The sequence below is a fragment of the Dermacentor albipictus genome, chromosome 1, assembly GCF_038994185.2.
Source record: "Dermacentor albipictus isolate Rhodes 1998 colony chromosome 1, USDA_Dalb.pri_finalv2, whole genome shotgun sequence".
NCBI classification, from domain to species: Eukaryota; Metazoa; Arthropoda; class Arachnida; order Ixodida; family Ixodidae; genus Dermacentor; species Dermacentor albipictus.
In genome coordinates this window covers 202,706,445-202,719,437 of record NC_091821.1, presented here as the reverse complement: position 1 = coordinate 202,719,437, position 12,993 = coordinate 202,706,445, and the positions used below count along the sequence as shown (strand labels likewise).

The following is a 12,993-nucleotide window of genomic DNA, read 5'->3' as shown; positions in this document are numbered from 1 at the left end:
AAAGAAAGATAGAAGGACCCGGAAAGCCGGATGACTTAAATAAACGATTAATAAGTGTCAATATACATTATTAAATATTTGTCGTTTATTTATTCATCCCTCACTCATGCGTAGCGTAGTGAATCAGATGTGCGCATATAGTAGCTGTTTAACTCCCTGTTCATCCTTCTGTTCCCTTCCCTCTCTTTAAGAACTGACTTATTATGCGAATAAGTACGTATATTTTACTGTGATTAAACATGAACACTTATTGTATGCATGCTGACTTACAATGCCCAAACAGGTCAAGTTATACAAGTGGTAGGTAAATAATGAGCGAACTTTCGCCTAATGCCCTATCTTCGCGCTCAAAGACGAACAAACAAGCAAACACATTTTATTGCTCGACTCAGCGGGAGACATGTACTGGTTTGTAAGAATTTCGGCCGCGTAAGCTAACAAGGCCGAAGCTATATTTCAAGCTGAGCTGAAGCTTGCGAACTGCCTTACTCTAATGTAATTTGTATCTGTACTTGGTCTTTAATTTTTGTTGATCGGTTATCTGAGCTTTGATAGATTTGTGAGCATTTAAAGCAACTCTTCTTTTTTTTTTTTGCCGTATAAGTGTTTGGAGGGACTAACCCTTAGAGTACGTGCTGGCTAATGCTGGCGGTGGGATGACAGGATACGCTTGAAATCTCGGACAGTACGTACACGGCCGGAGTATGAAGCCTTCACAAGTGCTCAGCCAGCGAGACGCTCGCCGGCCCATTCGTACAAGAGGGCCCGCGCTGCGCGTGAAGGAATGGCCGCTTGGGAGCTGCTGCCACCTTGGCTGCACCGAGTTAAGGGTCAAGCTGCTTCGTCTGAATAAGTCATGTCTCGCGCGGCGGCGCTGGAAACAAAAGTGGGACGCAGTGGAGTCGGTGGCGCTTATATTGGGGCTGGCTCCGCGTGATTGATGGAACTGATGAGCTCGATCTGGTTTCGGTCGCTCCGGTCCGTGATGTTGGCGGCGCGGTCTTCCTCGTGCGGCGCTCCTTTTCCTGCACGCTCGGCGCTGCCGCCGCTTCACAAACGTGGCGCCGCAGAACACATCTGTAGAACTCGTTTCGTTGTTTCCTTCTTTTATTTACACTCCGCAGTAACAGTACAAGCCAGATTATGAATGGTTCGTCGCACATGCGGCTCCCGCGACGCCTGCTGAGTTATAGCGGCCGCCGCGGTATCGGCGCAGCACGTCCTAAGGCGATGCGCGTATGCACTGTCCGCCTGCGTATGCACTGCGGACAGTGCACGCTTGAGAAACGGGTCCGTTTTGTACCATCGGCGGTTGCCGGAAGCCGATACTGCTCCCCGGCTCTTTTCCGCAGGTGAACCTTATCGAAACGATGGCGGCTGATAGCGGAGAGAGGCGCGCGTGACGTGCCTGCCGCCGAGATGTAGCTTTACCTAACCGTTTTACGCGGCGCGACTGTTATTTCGGTTACTCAGCGGAAGGCTGACAGGAGCATGCCAAAAGTTACTGTCGAACGGGCTTTTCCCGGCGCCGGGATCCCTTCACGAGGGACGGAGGATCTATGACGCCCGACGCGGAGTCGACGTGACGGGAAAGGAAAGCGTATGCGTCTCGCGAGCTTCCACTGCAGCGTTGAACACGGGATTGATAGCGTAGCTCTGAAGTGACTTTGCGGGCGCACCTCTCCGTATGGTGCCGATTCCGCGGCCCTCCGCAGGCGGGGTCCATATCCCGGGGAAAAACAAAAAAATACAGGTAAAAGAGGAATTCACCAACGCAGGCGCTGCCGCGACCATCGCGAGCTGGCACGCTATCTCCGCTCGCCGCGCGTCCATCTGGGCCGTGTCTCAGGGCTCTCTTTTCGCCGAGGACGTCCCCGCAGGGGCCGTCCGCCACTTGTTTCCCCTTTCGGTTGCCGCAATCAGCCGATGGAGGCCGCGCATCACTCATCGCCTATCACCTGCGCCTTAAATTTCCCTCGGACGAGTTCTCTGACGTACTCCGGGGAGGGAGAACACGAGATAGAAAGAAAAGTGCCGGCTCCGCAAGTTCCTTCGCTCCCCTCCGCGTGTGTGTGGCAGCGGTCGCATGGCGCGCCTTTTGGAACCGCTGTTCGCTGCCTCGCTGCACACATACACACACACACACGCACAGAGGCGCGACCGACGCCGGACCAAGTCAGCTCTTTCGGCGCGCGCGCTGGCCGCGCGTACGCTCTCCTCCACTCGCGTCTCGTCGTTCCGCGCTGTGCTCTTCAAGGGGGGCACGCACAGCGACGAGAGCGCAGAGGGTAACAGGCGAACCGCTCCGCGTGGTAGTTCGACCCCTCCCTACCTTCTCACTCTCTTCCCTGTTGGATGACTGTTTTAGGACTGCGCGACATCAGTGAACGGGCTATGAAAGACCGCTGGCGCGGCGAGAAAGGATTTGCAAGGCTCGGTGAACGCCAGGCATTGGAAGAAAGGATAGAAGAATAAAGCAATAAGTTTGCGGAGAACTCTTTCGAAATGCTCGGCGCTCGTATCTATAGCGAAGTGATTGATATTCCGTTCTGCGCAAGATTGTAGTTGCAGATCAGAACTGTAGCGGTGGTGGCACCTGTGCCTCTCCTCGGGTGATGTCGAATGAGCCGACATTTGTCTTACTTTCTGGGTCTAACCGTGCGAAGCGGGTGACCTCTTTCAGGTTTTTTTCTTTTTCGTTCCCCGAAACTTAATGCCTCGCTCGTCGAGCCCACATTTCTAATGGATAACGCCTTGTCGTGTTCTATAGCGTGTGCCTGTTTGCGGCGTCTTTGCGCTCGCTGCTAATACTTATTTTCATAGGCTCCTGCTCTATAAACCTCCTTCTCTCTCTCTCTCTGTTTTACGCGCTGTACGGGTCGTGCGCCCTCGAACATGCGGATTACTTTACTCCCGCGGCCAGCCCAGCCAGCGGTGACTCTGCGTGGTCTGCGAAGCAACGGCCGCCCTCGGGTAGCGCGCGGCCATCGCGCGTGGGACCTCGTTGGGCACTGTGCTTGTATGCACGCGCCGCGGCTTTCCGAGAATTCGCAAAGCGGGCAATAAGGAACGGTGCCTCGGTTTTGCCCCGTACCCAGCTCTGCGATAGCTTTCGCGTGGAGGCGCGAATGTGAATTAATTTCAGCGAGTCACAAGAGGCGCGCGATCGATATGCTCGCTAAATTTACGTATGCGATGCGTTCTTACGGTGTTAGAGCAAATGAAGTGTCGGGAAATCGTTTCGCCGGAGTGGCTGCTCGTACCGTATTTAGGTCAATTTTCGGGAGTTGTCGTGTCCTTCAATGGAGCACATTCACTCTGAGTGGGCTCAGTGAGAATAGACGTATACTCGATTGGGAAATAAGGAACCTACGCTCGTAAGTTCGTGTAAAGTACTCAAGAGTATAAAAATAAAACGCTAAAATAATTGAGCCCATCGTTTCACTAGTTTTGTTCACTCCTTGTTAAGTGTTCATTGGTCATTCAATGTTCACATTTCACTGGTCCATTAGTTGGAACAATGCATTACTTTCCCCCTGAGCGACATACGGCAAAATTCTCATATAGCCTGCAAGAGGCGATCCAATACTTCCGCTACGGAGCAGTTTGTGCACAAACATCGCTTTCCGTAATTCGCGGACTCCTGTTTCGAGTAAATAACTTTCACGACAAAGACTACAGAGAAGCCATCCTCAGATGAAAAACAAATGAGTCGTGTTACGGTTCACTTTTTGCGACCACGAATGAAACGGATGCCAAACGCCTGAGACACGACGTGCCTCATCGTCACGCTCGTCAACATGAAAAGACCTCCTCGGGTGTGTGCGACTGGGTTTTGCACCAATGCGAATCCTACTCTCCTCTGTCCTCCCTTCATCACCTATAAGCCAGCGAGTGGTTTCTCTCCGAATTCTGTGTGAACTGACCCGACATGACCTAGCTATACGCTCACAACTTCTACCCCAGGGTGTGGTGTTACGTTTCAACGCCACAAAGGCGTTAATTAGACGTTTGCCACGAGGCAAACTCCCACCCATCCATCAGCGCCTATCCAGACGTCAACGCGACCTGGACACCGACTGTCGACAGGTCCACAAAAGGCCATTACCGCTACCTGACGGCCTGAACTAATAAGGAAAAGAGCCAACATCAAATGCTACCGAAGAACGACGACAACCTTGGATTCTCAGTTACTTAGACATTTGGCACGAGGCAAACGCCCACCCATCCATCAGCGCCTATCCAACCGTCGACGCGGCGTGTCTTCAGATTCCTCAGTCAGATTCGCAGTCTTCAGATTCCCTAGTCGACTCGCCTATAGGGAAGACGACGGTATTAAAATCGGAGACTTCGTGTAGTAGGGCTGAGGGTCCTGATGTGAACTCGGACGTTTAATTTGCTCCTGCATGGAGCAAGTTACGTTACTGGAGCCGTGTAACTAAGGCAATAAACCATTTTTCCTTCATTCCTACTACCGGACGTATTCGTCATTGAGTTTGGTGAATTCCTTGCCATAACGCCACCCTAAGCCACAACAGTGGTTTCTCTCCGTATTTGTCTATGTGCGTTGACCAGCGTGCTGACAAGGCCCACTACTAGGGAGCAAGAGAGAATGAGGTTGCCCGGATGGTGTAGGGTATAAGAAGGCTAGCGAGACGCCACGAACTGATCTTCTCTGCCCATGCGTGGAGGAGCCGCACGCCGAACGTTTCCGTATTATTTTATTTTTATTTTGTCTTAGAGCGCACCGCTCACCCTTAACGATGTATTAAACTTCCGTTATTGTTTTTACATAACCTCATATTCCCTGCCCAACTTTCTCCGATGGTCAACGTGGTTCGAGCTCCAAGCAGACGATGTTGAATAGTCGCCAAAACCCTGTCCCCGTAACAACTGGTGGCAGACGGTACAGTCGGGTATTTTGATTTTGTTGCTGTCACGAGAAATATCCTATGGCTCTTGCTTGATACCCATGGCTCACTTAGAAGCTTGATCAGTTGTGTTTTTGCAGTTCAAAGTAGCGAAGTCTTCGCGAGAGTTGCACGGAATGCTGCAGCATGTCTGTCATAAGACGATGCGAAAAAAGTGAAAAAGTGAAAAATTATTCCTTCTGTATCAGTAAATCACCGTTCTACAATGTCAAGAGCCCCACTATTACCACGGTAAGAGTCTTGGTTAGCCAAAAGAAGCGCAATAACAAGAGACGGGTGGCGACGCCTCCTTGAAGTTAACGCACCAGCTCGCTTCAACGTGATGGATTTTCACAGCGTCTTATATATAGGGCCCAGGTAAAGGTATTCAGAGGTAAAGATCGACTACATTGTGTTCTAAAGGAGCCAAAGATTGAACGTGGCGAGTTGTGGGACCTTTTGCTGAGGCAACGCGACCTAAATACGACAAATTACTTTGAAATCCGTGACGTCACTGTGGCATACCGGCATTGTGGATTCGGCGCGAAATTGAAGAACTGAAACATTGACCTTCATTGTATCATTGTATCATTGTATTGTATCATATTGTATCATTCATTGTATCATTGACGGACTGAAAATAAAGATTGATTGATTGATTTTCTCTTGCAATAATCAACCTGTTACTTCCAAATTAGCGATAACCAGAGTTTTCAAAGAACGCTTTATCCCTCTAAGCGGATTTAGTGTTTTACTTTAGTGCCCCTTTAAGAGATGGCGGCCAGCTGTAAAGTTTGTGAACGAAGGCATTGCGCTCATTGTTTGTTTCGTTATGTAAGTTTAAATAAATAGTTCCTTTTCGTGTTCATGTAACTTTGATTTCTTTCTGGCGTGAATAGAGGGCGGGTAGCAGTAAGACCGAATTTGCAACAGAGTGTACTAAAATTAAACGAAAGGCAGAGTACATAACTTGAATGTGCATATCGACCTCAGGTTTGCGCAAACCCCAGCATAAATGCAGGACTTAACGTTCTAGCCGGCAAATCGATGCGCTTGCGTTACGCGATAAGCGACAGGGAGGCCACGAGGCCGCGAAAGGTATAGGCGCTATACGATTCCTGATAAGTCGAGAGAGTACATCAATGAACAATAAACATTCAGGAAATGCAGCAGCATCGACTTTCCAGCTGCCGAGATGGCAGCTTTTGCTGAGCGCCGGGGTATACTCTCAGGTTGCAATCAGCCCAAAGTTGAAATCTTGTGAGCTGTCGGATGACCTTGAGGATGTACACAGATGAGATGAGGGAGCGGTACCGTGCCCCGGCAACGAGCCTCGTGCTGCCAAGATTGCAGCGCACGTGGTGAGCCGCGCCCGGGCCCATGGGCCAGTTACGTCGACGCTCTCGCACGGAGAAGTGTACCGAAGTGCTTTTCCCGAATGCGAGCTGCTGCTGCTGCTGCTGCTTAGGCAGTTGCCTCCCTCATTTTTTTTTCTTCTTTTAGTAGTTCATCGAACGCGTCGCTTGCGGACGCGCCGAAAGAGACTGGGATGCGTGAACAAGGTATATATATATATATGTACAAACACACACACACGCTCACTTCTCTCGTAGAGCTGCTGCTGCTGCTGCTCGAAGCAGTTGCGCGGACAAAAGCGGGGCGTAAACGGTTTGGCTTTTCCTCGTAAAGGCAACAAAGCGTCGTGCATCCATAAACGTGTCAGCGGCGCTCGCCTTTCCCGATTCCTGGCTCGACGGCGTTCCCCGCGTTTTCTCTTCAGCCGGGAGAAGCCGGCTCGGCAGCCGATCGCTCTGCGCATTCAGCCGGGTCCTGCTCTTTCTTTTTCTTTTTTTTTTGTGCCCCCAGCGCGAGCGGAATTTATCTTCGGCGACCTCAGCCTCTAATGACCTCATTGTTGGCCACCATCGCCGACGGGGGAGGGGGAGACACAGGCCAGGGTGCACACACCGGGCAAATTCGAATACACAACGCTGCGTTTCTCTCGGTTAGGGTTTCACCTCAACTCCTTGAGCTGATCAAGCGGGTCATTTATATCGCCTTTTCGGGAACGTGTCACAACCCCTTTTCTTTCTTTCTTTTTTTCCCTTCTTCTGTTCCCTCGCCGTCAGCGTGCAGCTCGACTCCCCCCCCCCCTCCCCCTCGTCGCAGGCAGCGTTTAGTCCACCGCCTCGCGTCCCCATTGAGGAGTCGCATGTTAGCCAGAATATGTGGCGTATTTATCTTGCGATTGTTGGGGCCGAGCCGTTTCAAGCTTGAAAAATTCGTCCGCGGTTTTCTTTGAGGTCCCCGTTCAAAGAAGATGGGCTTTCGCCGAAGGGTCTGAGCGCCGTTCAGGTGGGTGTCTCGCCCCCCTCCTCGCGAGCTGCTGCCTCCTGACGTGAGAGCTGCGCGGCTGATTGATGCTTCTCCATTTGGCTCCATTTCCGAGCTCGCGCCGGGCCCGCACTAGCCAACATACTCGCCCGATTCCCAGTGCGCAGCCCCGTATGCCGCGTTCGCTATGATCGGTGGGCAGGCGTTACTCGAGAGCCACGAGAGACCTTTCCTTAAGGGTGCGGAACCCCGCGGTTCCCATCTCCTGTCGCTCGCTTTACTTCATTCTTTTTTTCTTTCTTTCTCCTCCTGAGGCCACTTAGTGAAAAGTGACAGATCTCAGTGCGAATGGGCTCCTGCTTGGGATCCCACACTTGCCCCACCTCACGTCATACACGTTTAAGTGCCGCGTTAAGTGCGCCAGTCTTTATTGCCGCCTACAGTTAAGTCGTTAACTGCTTAAACAAGACATGAACTGGCCATGCTTTCACCTGGACCACGCTCTGCGCCCGAATCCCGATGAGAGAACGCGCCCCATTTTATGGCTAGGGTTAGTCTATTATTTTACGACATTTCGTCGACGAGTGCTGCGTCACGGGCCTTGTTCTAGCCCCTTGCATTGCCACGCTGCACGCCATGTCATTTCGTATTTCCGTGCGGCATTGTCTGACGTAGTTTGACTGTGCTGATTGCATGCCCGGGGGCATGCTTTTCGTCGATTTCTTTTTTACCGCGGTTGAAGTGGAATGTCGTACTTATCATACTGCCCTTATAGAGCTTCATGTTTCTTTCATGCTTCGTGGCACTTACACGATGATCCCGTCATCACAATGTTTTGCGGCTATAACAGTAGGGCATTGTTTGTAGTACAAATATTACGCTGTTCTCGTGATCAACGCTACTTGCCGCGCCGCGGGAGTTTCTGCCGGTCTGGGGAGAGAGTTCCGATAACCGCGCAGTGTTCGCTATAGCGAACGATGCCGTAGTGGTTCTCATAAAGTTAGATAAAGTTTTTTTCTATATTCAGACTTTCGTGTGTCCATGTTTCCATCCCTTTGTTTAACCAGCGAGATAACTGCAACATTTTGATTCTTTAGACTAAGCTCTCCATTCGTTTTCCTTTACTTACCACTTCAGAGTGGTGGCTCTGATGGCAAGAACTAACAAACGCCAAAGACGGAAACAGCCTTCTCTTTTTTTCATTTCTTTCCCCCGTAGTTTCGACAGCGAGACTGCGCGGCGGAATCACGAATACGGTCTCAGCGGTCTCAATGTTGTTCTCTCTTTCGACCTTCTGCTGAGGCCACGGTCAGTCGAATGCCTCTCCCTCTCTGTTCTCGCTATGTATATCATTTTTATTTTTCTGTAGGTCTCGGCGAGAGGGGTTAACTGAAGCGCGGTAGGCGGCGGTGTGATGGAATAGGCGGCCGCGCGGTGCAAATCACTCTCGCGCGGCGCGCGACATTCTGTGCGCGGTGGCAGCTGCCTTCGGCGCAAAGGTTAGCCACCCGAACGCCGCGCCCGCAGCGCCCGGGACACCGGGGGCGAAGTGGTGCGAGGGAGGCGACGTCGGCGCGGGAGCGCTGCCGCTGCCTAATGACCCGCAGAGACCATTTGACCCGGCGCGTGTCTCTGTGCGGCAGGATGCACTAACCACCTGCCAAATGCGAGGGCGCCACATGCGACGACGACTCGCTTAATGAGCCTTTCAAGCGCCACCGTTTCCGTTGCTTCTCGCGCCTCTTAATACGGCCGCCACCGCGCTGCCATTTTACCTGCACCCAGTCTTCTCTTTTTTTTCTTTTAGTTTTCCTTTTACGTTTCACTCCCTCTATTTTTACGCCGGTCTACAAGTCACTCCGCGCGAGCCTTTCAGTACGATGGGCCGTTGTGTGTTCACACCGCCGTGTCTGAAAAACACTTCCTTTCCTCCTCTCTCGCGCGCAGCCTAACGAATGAGGGCCTGCGAGGAGGAGCTGGTGCGGGGGGCCTTGCGCTCTTTCGTTCAAGGAAGAAAAATAAATAAGGAAAAATCAGGTGCGGGCGCGCGCTGTGCAGCCACGGTTGTATCGCACATTTCGGCGTTCGCCTAAAGCCCTTCCCAGGTCTCGCCTCCCGGATCGCGCCTTCTCGCGGGGACGGCACCCGTTGGCGGCGGCCGCGTTCTGTGAATGCCACCGGCAGCCGCGCGGCTTCCCGCGGGCCTCCTTATCGCATTTACCGCGGCAGCGCAAGTCCCTCCGTTCGCCCCGCGGTGATTGAGGCTGGTCGTTTCAGTGTTGCGCCTCCGCTCATGCGGAAGGCACGATTTCCTCTCGTTTTGCGCAACTTCCAGCCGTAAGCAGAAATGAAACCGTTGATATTTGACCTGCCATATGTAATTAGAGTTCGGTTCGTCACCTGTCTCTTATTTATTCTGTGTCCTTTCAACCGTCTTTCAACTCGCGGTCGGATACGGCGAAATGCCGGCGCTGGTCGGGTTGCGTGCGGCCGCACGATTTTCGCGCCGTGTGAGGAAGCCAAGTAGGCAGCTGTAATCGTAATTGTCATTTAGCGCCTTCTGTGAAATGGTGAGGAACAATGCTCGTTGAAACAGCGCCGCTGGTCTCGCGCAACACAGCGTGGGAGAGAGGAGCGCCCACGCCAGGAAGATGGTGGCGGGAAACACAATACGCCGCTTACCTCGCAGCTGCCACAAGTCGCGTTCCTGGCAGAAGGTGAAGAAGGGAGCTTTTATGCAACGTATGCTTTTTTTTTTCGTTCGACCTCTTCGTATCTTCCCAGTCAGGCAAGCAATTATCCCACCATTCATTCCTTGCGCACAGCTAGGTTAGTCTCGTTGATATTCATCGCATTCCATCCTTGCTTTCCATACGGCATCACTGCTTACAGATCTGGTTTCAGCCAACGATATACTCATAAACGGACGCGCACTCTGCATTGAGCAAGACTTGCAGATAGAGTTGATTATGTATTGGAAGGTAGACAACAGGCCGACAGATGGTCAAGCTCTGGTGGGTAATAAATTCTATTACAGCAAAGCACCTCATATAATATCTGTGTTAGGTAGTGTAAAGGGAAGGACACTTAACTCTCGAGACACTAAATCGGTTTTACATTGATAAATGATGTCTTTATAACTTTATTTTTCGTTATGTTTGCGATAAGAGGTTGGCTATTGGAAGCGAAATTAAAAGCCAAACTTCTGTTTCTTTAATTTCGCGCCGAATCGCCAGCGCCGTGGTACGTCAGTAACCTATGGGTTCGTCAGTACGTCGGTGTCTCCTGTGGGAAGAACTGAAGAACGATAGCAAAATACTACTGCGGGCTCCTTTCTGGAGGTATTCTTTATACCACTGTGTGTGTATAATATAGATTTTAGGGGAAAAAAAAAACGAAAAGAAAACGCCTTCTCGTTTGTGGCAGACTAACCGCAATGCCGATTTCCAGATTTTGCGCGGTTGTATGCGGTGTCTGGGCTTCAGATGTCATGTCAGCGGTTCTCATCCACTATTTCATCATACCGTGTGCTACCGGCACTTATTATTCATATATCTATTTTTCTTTAATTAGGGGTGTCTACTTGATGGACACTATGTGGGCTTCACGGTGACGTGTGAATTCTCACGTGACCGATAGTTGGAAAAAGAAAAGCACAAGTTCGCACCTTGACCTCATGATTACACCTCAGTGCTACGAGGATGATTGGCTGGGTTATTGGTTGTTCCTCAGGGAAATGTAGCAACATACTCTGGATCGGCCATGAATCGGGTGACCATGAATCGCAGCCTTTCGCTATGGGCACGTCGTAGCACCTGTGTTACAAACCTCGGGACGTAAGAAAAATAATTATAGGGTTTTACGTGCCAAAACCACAATTTGATGATGAGGCACGCCGTAGTGGGGGACTCCGGAAATTTGCACCACCTGGGGTTCTTTAACGTGCACCTAAATCTAAATACACGGGTGTTTTCGCATTTTGGCCACATCGAAATGCGGCCGCCGCGGCCGGGATTCGATCCTGCGACCTCGTGCTTAGCAGCCCAACACCATAGCCACTAAGCAACCACTGCGGGTAAATCTCGGGACGACTGCGAAATATCGGCAATATTCATGCCATGAGGTATATGTGTGTGATGCTGAGTTCTTGACTATACATGAGTATACGTTGCGGGTTCTGGTTTCCGGTTAAGCATGCTCGCTAGATAGCAGTGTGGTGTGGACACGTATATTCGCTGCAGTTTTGGGGGTGTCGCGCATTTATGGGCATAAAAAGCGCACCAGAGCATGCACCTCGAAAATGTCTAGCATGTTGCTCTAAACGAGCTAAGTTTCGCAAAATTTCAATTTTAGCAATGTTTCGCGAACGGTCTGCCATCCGCAGAAAATTGTTCCAGCAGAAAATCCCCGCTCGTGCCCAGATGCAGCTTTGCATTTCGAGAAGATTATGGGCGGCGATTCATTTCGAACCTTCAGATTACAGTGGAAATACAAACTATAAAACTTACATTACAACGAGTTAGTGCCGCGTGTAAGGCTGCAGTTTACATGCGACAAACTGCTATAGATATGAAAGCGCTAGTCACGCGAGAAGGTGCTTACTGAGGATTTCCCATTCTGTACTGACGGTGATCACAATCTCAAAGGAATTGCGTCGCTACTGTCACTCGTGCTGCTGTCGAAGAAACTTGCGCGTATATCCCAGAAGTCGCAACTGTAAGCATACTCTCTCTCTCGTCTTTTTTCTTCTTTCTTTTCTTTTTTATTTATTAATTATTTTTTTTTAATAAGAGAAACTGTCGCTATGCTACAATGCGAGCGACAATTTGGGATTGATCTGCACATTCGTGCTTCCTAGAAATGCGCTCGTGTCGTCTGATAACCTTTTCCCGGCGGCAACTGACGCTCCTGCGTGCGCCCACGCTTAGCGTATGTGGACGTTAATTTTCCTTGTCTTCATTATCGGCTGGCGTAGACCTTAAAATGGCGGCCATGCCTCCGCTCGGTCCAGATAGTGTTAATTGCGCGACCCTGGGGCTGCTACGAGGCGTCGCCCAGCGGTGAGGAGGGAATGGACGCGAAAGAAACGGCACGGGGGAGCAAACGAGAGGGAAAGGTGAGTGCAATTTCCTGTTCCGCTCGGCTCACTTCCGGCTGTGCTCCCCTGGACCGCCGCCGCCGCCCTGCGCGCACTGCGTGGCGGTTGCTCGGGGACGCGCGAGATCGGGGAAGTACATCTTTTACCCACAACGGCGCGGACCGACTTAACCCCCGCGCCGCGGCGAAGACGCAATAAATACCGCGACGTGTCTGGTTTTCGAGAATCCCCCTTTTCTTTCCGGTTCAGTTATCTCAACGGGGTTGCCCGGTTGATCTTTAAAATAAATTAGCGGCGAGGAGGAGGTCTCGGGACAGATGGCAAGCTGACCAGTTTTTCTGGTTGCCTTCCTCGAGCTGCCAAAATGTGGCCGACAGACTGGGGCGAGGAAGCATGCGCGCGCTGACGTTGATGTTTTAATTTGCCTCCTTCGCGGAGCCGCGTCGAGAGCGAGACGGAACAATACCGTCGGCGCTGCCATGACCGATACAGCGAACTGGTCCTCTACATGGTCGCGCGCGGGGAACCCCATTAAAACGCCGCGCTCAAAATAAAAGTCGGGGCACCGCGGCTTATCGGTCACCGCGGCGCTGATAGACGTTGCCCAGTTGAACCGCCTTGCGGTAATTAGTGTTATTTTGTTGCTTTGAA

The 12,993-nt window shown here is 51.3% G+C and overlaps 1 protein-coding gene across 3 annotated transcripts in view; it reads left to right on the top strand.

Moving 5' to 3' along the window:
* Window positions 1-12,993, top strand: part of LOC135906656 (protein tiptop-like) — a 455,200-nt gene that overhangs the window by 392,315 nt on the left and 49,892 nt on the right. Inside the window, exon 1 of one of the 3 annotated variants that reach the window (XM_065438187.1) lies at window positions 9,981-10,073. The exons of 1 other annotated variant lie outside the window; for it this stretch is intronic. In XM_065438187.1, coding sequence (XP_065294259.1) covers window positions 9,989-10,073 — 85 coding nt within the window. In that variant the 5' untranslated portion in view covers window positions 9,981-9,988. Of the gene's footprint in view, window positions 1-9,980; window positions 10,074-12,227; window positions 12,361-12,993 lie in introns of those variants that run through there. One more of the 3 variants, XM_065438195.1, reaches the window with a different exon arrangement.